This window comes from Pagrus major, chromosome 23 (assembly GCF_040436345.1).
Source record: "Pagrus major chromosome 23, Pma_NU_1.0".
NCBI lineage: Eukaryota > Metazoa > Chordata > Actinopteri > Spariformes > Sparidae > Pagrus > Pagrus major.
The window spans coordinates 15,648,156-15,657,866 of NC_133237.1; the positions used below are offsets into that span (position 1 = coordinate 15,648,156).

General features: G+C 38.9%; 1 protein-coding gene across 1 annotated transcript in view; it reads right to left on the reverse strand.

Annotated features, from left to right (window-relative positions):
• prkar1b (protein kinase, cAMP-dependent, regulatory, type I, beta) overlaps positions 1-6,131 on the reverse strand; it is a 67,401-nt gene extending 61,270 nt beyond the window's left edge. Inside the window, exon 1 of the mRNA XM_073494732.1 lies at positions 5,947-6,131. Coding sequence (XP_073350833.1) covers positions 5,947-6,123 — 177 coding nt within the window. The 5' untranslated portion in view covers positions 6,124-6,131. The remainder of the gene's footprint in view (positions 1-5,946) is intronic.
• Between the last annotated feature and the right edge of the window lie 3,580 nt (positions 6,132-9,711).

Here is a 9,711-nt window from a genome sequence, read left to right on the forward strand (position 1 = left end):
AGAAGAGATGTAGAGACACAAATAGACACATAAACCTAGTGTGTCCTGATTCTGCTGTTGGTTCTGACAAGCACATATGTTTTTTAAAAAAAAAGATGAGAGAAAGCACAAGGTTACAGGGGTTTATAAATATTACTATTAGTTGAATACTATTCTTCAGGATTCAATTCAATTCTTTATTTAAACTTCTTTTTCAGCACTCAAGGCTATGCCATTGTGAGTCTATCGAGTCATGACTTGTAAAGATCAACAGATCATTGCTTAACTGCTATATTTTGGGGGGAATGGACCACTCTAACGTCATATGGTCAAATCTGAATAATTACAAGGGTATTTAGGCAATGGTGGAGAGTAAAAAAAGACTTCAGAACTGGGAGTAGAGCTTTTTCAGATGACCTTAAAGTAAGTATATCTGAGTATATCTGAGCTTGAGAGTTAAATAATATGAGTTGTGTATAATTGATTTAAAGCCTTAAACAATTAAATCTTATTTGAATGTATTCTTAAGGCAATGGAGAGAAATGGAGATAGTAAAGTATGTAAACAATAAAAGACAGGATACTAGTAACAAAGGCAGATGAAGGGAAGAAAAAGTGGATGAAACTAAACTTGCACTGACATGACTGCTAAGGACAGAAAGGGGGGAGAAAAGATAAGGGACGAGAGGGAGAAATTGTAATCAAGGCCTGGAGTGAAGCATGAGACATAAACTTATGACAGCCCTGTGAGCATAAAGAACACAGGGAGCATTCTGCTCATGATAACCACACACACCAACACACAAACACAATAACAAGCAAATACTCACACACACATAACCACACACTGTGATGCAGAAAAAAAGTTTAGCAACGAGTGTGATTGCAAATATTTAAGACTTAGGGATCTTTTCCTACATAACAGTTCTATGGCAAATGAAAAACAGGACCTTTATAAATGGCCAGTTAAAGGGGAACAGCACCCCCAAAAAAGACAAAGCAGCATATGCAACAGGTCCAAAGTTTCAATGTGAGATGACAGAAAAGGTAAAGCATGTAGTCAACAAAACATGGTGCTCAAACTCATGTTCACGCACCAGGCGCATACTGTACAGATGGAGCTGAGGAGTGACGGCTGTCATGAACATTTGGTCGCCGGTGCAGGTGGTACGTTACATACAGATCAAAGTGTTGTGCGCAGGGAGAAATCACAGGAGGAGGAAAGAGACGCAATGATCAAATATGTTATTACACAGGAAGTAAAAGGAGCAACAGGAGAGCGGGAGGTAAAGGATCTTCTGTCGAAAAAAAGTGTTCCAAAAGGAGCCAGGAATAAATTTTAAGTCTTTGCAAGTGGATTTTCATAAAATTGGCCAGGCAACACCAGCAATGTTGGCAGCCATAAAACATTTTTGGGCTTTGTGAAGACGTAATGATACAATAAAACATCTGCAGTGGCAGCTGCCCACTTGATATACTGAGTGACATACAGTATTCACACTTACACATTCAGTCCTGGCACTTTTAGCTGGTTCTGCCTGTTGGATAGGTCTGGGACGATGCAGACTGATGAGAGAAAGTCTTAATTTCTGGGTTAATGCAACAAATATTTGTCCGTCTAAAACAGACTTCTCTGCTTATTACGCACATGATTGTGGTCAAAAGGACTGCCATAATGAACTTTCTGTGTAAGAAATTAATTCCTTGTTGTTTCAATAAAACAGCTGTACATTAGCTATAATCTCCTACATGGAGATTTTGTATTAATACAAAACAAATTTACGGCCTTATTTTTTTAAATAAGCTTAATTTAAAGAGTTTTTCAAATGACACTTTGCTTTTTATCTAGAGTAACTAACTCTGTCTAGAGTTATCGGAAATGTTTGGATCACACAGCCACCACTGGCAGCAAATACTACAGCATTTAAGCGTCGGTTTAGAATTAGGTACAACCTTATCAAACACACTTACAAATAGGAAACATCTGTTGAAAGACAGTCCTGAGAGAATACTTTAAAAACTCAACTGGGGAAATATTGTACTTTAAAGCTGGAGTGTGCCAAAAATTAAAGTTCAGCCTTGAGCAATTACACACTGAGCTCAGCTGATAGACACGGGGGAGACGAGAACACCCATCTGAAGCTACTGCAGTAGTGATGAAAGGCATCATTACCCTGCATAAATAGGCAAGATGAAAGGGAGTGGGACGCCTGTTATTTTCCCATTCACAACATCAGCTGAGGACCAAAGACGTGTTATTATAAAGAAACAAAAGTTAAAAAAACTGATTAGCGTGCTCCGTAGTGTGAGTGTGTGTCTGTGAGTATGTAGAAAGAAAGAAAGAAAGAAAGAAAGAAAGAAAGAAAGAAAGAAAGAAAAAGACATTTATATGTGGGGGGAAAAAACATAACATCAAAGAACAAGACTGTGAGAGCGAGTGATGCGGAGACAGAGAAAGAGATTTTCCAGATAAGACTGTGAATGCCGTATGAAACCGATCCTCTGTGCAGATATGAAATGAGGTTAGGTCTGGCAAAAGAATACCCCAGTGATCTCATTGGCAAAATTTGAAAACATGAGAGGAGAGCTGGAATAAACTTTGAGAATAAAGGGTCTCATTGAACAGAGGATAGACTACAATCTATCTGTCCAGTACTGTTGCCTAGGTTACCGCCTCTAGTGGGCGATGAGTGCTGACGAAAGTGGCTGGGAGAGAAAGAAGAAAGAGAAACGCAGACAAACATGTAGGACGAAATACAGGAGAAAATGAACACACAAGTGTCAAATCTCTTTGTGTTGAGAGCCAGAGCTCCATGAAACAATACCTAACACTGAGAAACACAACATTTTATGACAATAAGATTAATAACACGGATAAAGCTTAAGAGTAACAGAATAAAATTTAGAAAATAAGGGAGGCGGAGGAAATCCAGATTAAATGTACTGTACATGGCTTGTTGAACCAAATATTGTCCTCACAGTTACCCTGCGCAGGGGGAAAGGAGCACAATAAGCCTCTTAAATAACTGGGACACCACAGAAACATACATGGCCTGTTTCAATTCCAAGAATGACTGACCTCACAGCACAAGCACAGATTTGGAAGGCTAGACTGGAATAATGTTGGGCAACTGTGAACCTTTGAGGACTGAGAGCCTGCAGCTTCTTGTATACACCAGGCGGTTTTACTGACCACCTTTTTGATGACATAGGTGGATGTGGGTGCCTTAACATTGCACCAGGCTGTAGCAAAATAGGTACAAGAACTTGTGTGCTTTTCTACACATTACACTAGTAAAATAAAGTGAACTCATTACCAGTGTAGGATGTGTCCTCGCTATGTGCCCTCTTGATAGTGGGGCACTTTTTCTTACAGCAACTCCAAACTTCATTTCGTCAAATAACATTTCCTGTTATGTAAACAGAAATTACTATGTGAAGCTATTCATTTTGTATTAATGTAAGCAGTCAGACTATTGCTTTTTAATGATTGTGTTTGATGTGTGTTGAAGCAGACACCTAGCCAGCACAAGGGGGACAGAAATTGTTCTTTGCCCCTCAGAGGACACTGTGATCAGAGCTTACAGGTGGGGGCAGGGATAGATAGAGTTGATTAAATGTTACGTGCAGCATTAATTGTGTAACTGCAGAAGCACAGGCAGACAGCTTAATACAATAACTTAGCACACAGGGTGTGAAAGATAACAAATGCAGTATTTCACCGATGACAATCTAACCCAGCCATTTATACAGATTGCACTGGTGCGTCTGGACACCAGGGCCCAGTTTGTTGCCCGTGTGTGGTACAGCCGATTTATCTATCAGGGCTCGAGACTATCTTTTAACACTGCTTGCACTGGTGCGCCAAGCTTTTTCATTTAGGTCCACCAGCACATAATTTAGGTGCACCCAGTTTTACATTTTAATTCAATTTCTTAACACATTATGTACTGTAAACTGTAACAAAATGGTTTCAAAGTGCAGATTTTTATGAAACTCAAATAAATAAATCAACCTTAAATATTATATGGGTATTATAGAAAAAAGTTTAAACTCAGTCTTAACAATATATATACTATAGAGTTGTTTCTAAATTATGGAGGTTTGGCAGTAATAATTTAGCTTTCTTTTCTTTCTTTTTTTTTTTTAAATCAGACCAGCTAAAAATAAAGATCGTGACAGAAAACCTTTGTGGCTCATTTGTTACTGACAATGAGATACACTTCAGGGAATGTGGGCTGTATTTCATTTTACAGAATGATGATGGATCACACACAACTTGCTACTGTATGCTTCTGCTGAGCTCTATCACCTCCATTAGTATTCGTGCCGCCACTCTCACTATGCAGCATTACAGTCCCCACTAACAGCAGCAGTAGCTCCACTATCAATGCCTTGCTTCTCATTTTGACAGTCTGTCTCCTTGACCACAGAGCGCTGTGAGGGCCACTGCTCCAGATGCTGATGGCAGTTAGATGCAAACACATCAACAAGTGTGAAGGACAGTCTGACCTTTTTGTATTTTCTATCCTAAAATCTAGGCTTAATATGTTGTAGGTGAAGAATGTTGTTGTAAATACATTTCTGACTTGTCTGTCTGGATGAATAAATCCAGGGCACAGCATAACTTGTATTTACACAGTTTTTAATCTGGATCAAATCAGATGACCGTCACATGCTAACAGACTCACACACATCACTGCAGCTGAGGATGGAGATCCTCCTCGAAGCATCAGGATGGTAAACCTCAACCCAGCCACATCTGATGTTGCCTCACAATCACTTCTCTTGTTGGAGCTTAACGCTTAACTCTCCCCAGGCTACAGCTCCACCTCATACACCTTCATGACTTATTTGTGTAGAAGTGTAAGAGTAGAGCCCATTGTTTAAACAAGCAAATCCTATGATCCACTCATGAGCAAACCACCCATCTGCGTCTCTGCTTGACCAGAGACAAACGTTGGGAAAGAACATTCGGGGACACCCTTATTTGGAGACAACCTTACTCTTGTATTAAGCGTAACAACAATTTATCTGTATATCCTATGATACGTCAAAAAGGGCTGAAAAGCCCTGACGAAGTTAGTTGAGTTTGCTTATGCCTTTGAATCTACAGTACGGTTTGCCGTAATTTATTTAGCTTTTCACGTAGAAAGCATCTTGCCACTGTAGAGTTGGGATCACATTAGCTGAAACGAAACACACACAAAACACACACACTGAGAAGTCACGTTATTTGTGTGCCACGGGGAGTGTGCTACAGAGGTCATCCCTGTTTTCTAGTTATGATCTTTCTACCCTTCTCTCTGCAGCTTTTATCTTGTAATGGATGTATCACCTCTTGTGTCTCTGCCTACAGACAGACAGACAGACAGACAGGCTTACAGTCTGTTACCAAAGCCTGCAAACAGGACACTGGCCTTTTATAGGTGTTCCACTCACATTCCCAAATGGGTTCTCCAGAAAAATTCTCTCGCAGAAAAATGAAAGCTCTATTATAACAGCTTGAGAACAGTCTGTTTCTTTTAACACAGTGGCTAACTGGGATGTTTTCTTGCCTGCTCATATGCAATGCTCTTACAAAAGTCAGTTGAGAAGATGCACTGTAACAAACAATAAAACTCGATGAGATGAGTATTTTTACACAAACAAGTATCCACAACATTAAAAAAGCAATCCACCTTCTAAATGAGCCTGCATAACGGCTCAGATCATTCACAGACTATTTCAGTTGCATGGGGTGTATTGTGATGCACGGTGAGAAAAGATTAATAACAGAGAAATCTCACAAGAAATCACGACTTGATGACTGCCACACACTGCAATGAACATTCATGTCAAATCATATTCTGTTTAAAAGAACATCAGGCTCACCACACAAGATTTCAGGCAACACAGAGCTCCAAATAATGAGCCTCACACCAAGAAACCTAAATCAGATGAACACGAAACTTTTGTTATCACCAACCTTCTCCAGCTTTTCAAAATGCTCCCGCAGGAACTTCATAGGACGCTCAGGCTTAGCGATGCAGAGGTTCACAATGCACTCTTTGAGGATCTGCTGGATGTTGTGCTTCTGCACGAAAATTTCACAGCCCTTCAAACTCTCGTCTTCTTCCAGAGTGGAGGAGGAGGAGGTGGCCATCTTATCTTTTATCTCTGTGGCAGTGGGGAGAAAACAGGGTGGACCATGAGAGGAGGGAGGGAGAGCGGAGTAGACATGGGGGTAGAGCAGGGTGGCAGGGGGGGAGATGGTTGAGGAAAACAGAAAGGAGGGGCAAAATGCAGTGCACAAAATGTGATTAGTGGTAAGTAGGATGGAGAATGGAGGAGCAATGGATCTTTGGAAGGAGGTGAGTGAACACTTTACACTGTGTTGTTTATGTTTCCTGTCAAGGGCCTCATGACATGACCTGTTACCCCTAGGCAGACAGTGTATGATGAAGGTAATTGTTGTAAGTGTATGTTCCCTTTCCTGGTTGAAGATGAAAGATCATTTTGTATATAATTTGTAATTTGTAATCATAGTATTGGGCAATATAATGATATACACCATAAGTGCGACTTAACCTCACACACACAGTGCACCCATGTATTCCTGTTAACAGTAATTCACATAATGTGTTAAGAAATTGAATCAAAATGTGTTATTGGGTGCACCTAAGTTATGTGCTGGTGCTCCTGAATGAAAACGTTAGGCACACCAGTGTAACCAGTGTAAAAAGTTAGTCTGGAGCTCTGATATGTCGGTATGAATTGATCAAATGATAGGCACTTAACATCTGTCATTGTGGGCAATGAGCACGTCTGCTTTATGGCAATAATGCATTTTTCAGGATTTTTGCATCAGTGTGTTTAGATACCTTGGTTTGTGAGCTATTTAACTGGATGGTTCAGACAAAAAATTAGAGATTCCGGTTCATATTATAAATATAGGAATATTTATAGCAATATGACATTATCAAATCAAACATCCCAGGATCCATGGACAAATGTGCATACCTCTTATTTGTGTCTTTGATTACAGGCAGCTGACAGAGGGAGAACAGTATTGAACACTTACATTTAATAAGGGTATACACACAATTAATGCACTACTAAACTATGATCATGCATGCCCTTAGCATGCTTCTTTGTGGATGAGGACAGCTGAACATGAACGTTTTGGCAAATGTTGCTTTAATGGACATGTTATTTGTGAATGTAAACACTTCAGCAGGTGGAGGCAAAGCAAATTATATAGCAGTGTATGACAACAGACGACAGCTATGATTATGTCAGGCTACAGTTGTGTCAAAATAGCAGCAGTGTGTCACATACAGTAGCAAGGCAGGAAGCTGAGCAGGTGTAGCTAACTGTAAACTGCCCCGTATCACTTCCTCAAAGGGGAAATCACGTCTACGATATTATTCTTTACTGCATAATAAATCAAAATCAGTCGTGAATTCAGGACATGACTTCCACCGAGTGCACTTTCTTTGCAGCAAATAACACAGCAGTGCCCACATTGACAATTTAGCCATGGTTACTGTCTTGCTAGTGATGACACTCGGCACCTGTTCACTAGCATTCAATAGACAGCTAACCCTGCTAGCTTTGCTAACCTTACAATGACAACCAAACCACAGCGAAGGGGGAATTACTGCGTCGTGAGTCGAGGGCCTGGTCTAAACTGTTATTTTGTGTTTTCTTCATAAAAGCACGGTGCTCTCGCTGGTGTCCCTACCGTTATTTGCGGAGGATGCTCAGTGAGAAAACACCTCGCTGTTGGTGGCAGAATGGTGAGGTGCCGTTTGTTTGATGGGATGCTGCTGCTGCTGCTGCTGCTGCTGCGCTGCCTCTCTGCTGCCTCGGCTCTCTCTGCGTCAGTCCCGATGACGTCAATCTGTCAGCCTCCCGACCGCAGCGGCAGCGAGCACGCGCCGGCCATTTGCAGGTAAGAAACGTCTTTAAAGGAAACATCCACCCTAAAATGCAAAGGTGGAGTTGGGGTGTATTTCGATTTTCGATACGATATTAGACTAGAGACATACGCATAATGTAATCTAGAGATAATTCATGAAACTGACGTTGATGTTGGTCTCAGGGTTTTTAGAAATACGTCATTAATACGTCCAACCCAAGAATTCAAGACCTCAAACTCCCCCACCACCACTCAAAAACGTCAAACTAGACGTCATAAGAGAACTCTCTTTATTTTTATTATTTTATTAATTCATCCACACTTTATAACAGCTATCATATCATTAAAATAAACAATTCTATAATAAAAAATGGCAAATTTATACTTAATTCACTTTAGTTAATAGTTACTTCACTGGTAAAGAGCAATTAAATGCTTTACAAGCTTTTTAGTAGCAGTTGTTTATTGGAAAGTTGCAATTGATGTTCATAATACTTAAATGTAAATGTTTAATAAATACTGCGTGGTTCATTTATAAACATTATTTGATGGCTATCAGAGAGTAAAAACTGACGTTTTTAACCTTTACAATTGTTTTATGAACCATTTCATTGTTTCTAAACAGTGACATTACTGAACTAAATCTAATCAACTATACATGTTTCATTTATTAATGATTATATTATAAAGTGTTAGCTATGTCAATAACTTCTTAACCCTTAGCATAGAAATACGTTTGAATACGTTTGATAAGTCAAAACTCGCCATATTTGTTCTTATCTTATCAGAAAATGTAAAAACACAAAAAGTCAATATGAGTCATTACAAGTAAAAGGAATAAAAATGATAAAACAGGCAAAATCACAGAAAAAGAAAGAGAGAGAGAGGGAGAGAAAGAAAAAGAAAACGTAATGCAAAAATAGAAATGAATAAAAGAATAGAATCAATTAAGGATGATAAGAAGACATCACATCAAAGGAATTAAGAACAGAAAAAAGTTATGGGTTGTAAAAAGAACAATAAAAGGACAAGGACAATAAATAGAATAAAGATAAAAAAAAATAAAAGCAGTAAAGGACAGTAAGAAAAAAGACATCACAAGGGAGGAATTAAAAACAGATAGACTAAGAGCAGTAAAAGGAATGAATGATGAAAATTCAGTTAAAAAGGGTGCCTTCACATAAAAGCAAGTCTATAAAAGTGGGTTTTAAGAAGTTAATTCAAAACCTTCTCTGCACTACAAGAAATACACTACTCAAAATTTGATTGTTTTTTTTTTTTTTAGTGTTTCATTTGATTGTTTAAAAAAGGTTCCAAGAACACTGTTTGAAGCTAGAAAGGTGGCAGGGTCTGCCAAATATAAACAAAGTAAAACAGTATGAAATTGTGTTGTCCTTTAAGGTCAGTTTGTGTATTCAGTTTATTCATGTCATGAAAACGAAGACACTTTGTTTTTTTAGTTTGTTTAGACATAAAAATCAGTCAATGAAGACCTTTCTTTTCTGATTAAATGTTTTTTTCCCCCAAAACTACATAGTGCACCGTTAATATCTTGTGTATCCTGTGGGGGCCCCTCAGAGCCTGGGTCAGTTTCTCAGTTGGTAATCCAAACTTGTTTTAGATGTCAGATGAGAAATCACTGTAATAGCCTAATCCTTAAAGGTGTGTATGTTGTAGCGTACTCTGCTTTAAAGTATTTACATTTATAACTCTTACTTGGCAAATTGAAAGTGCTAATTCCATATTTTTAGTGTAAAGCTCGTTTTGTTTTGTTTTTTATTCAAATGGGAACACTGACAGGAGAGAGTTTGAAGCGAGAGTGAAGTTTGT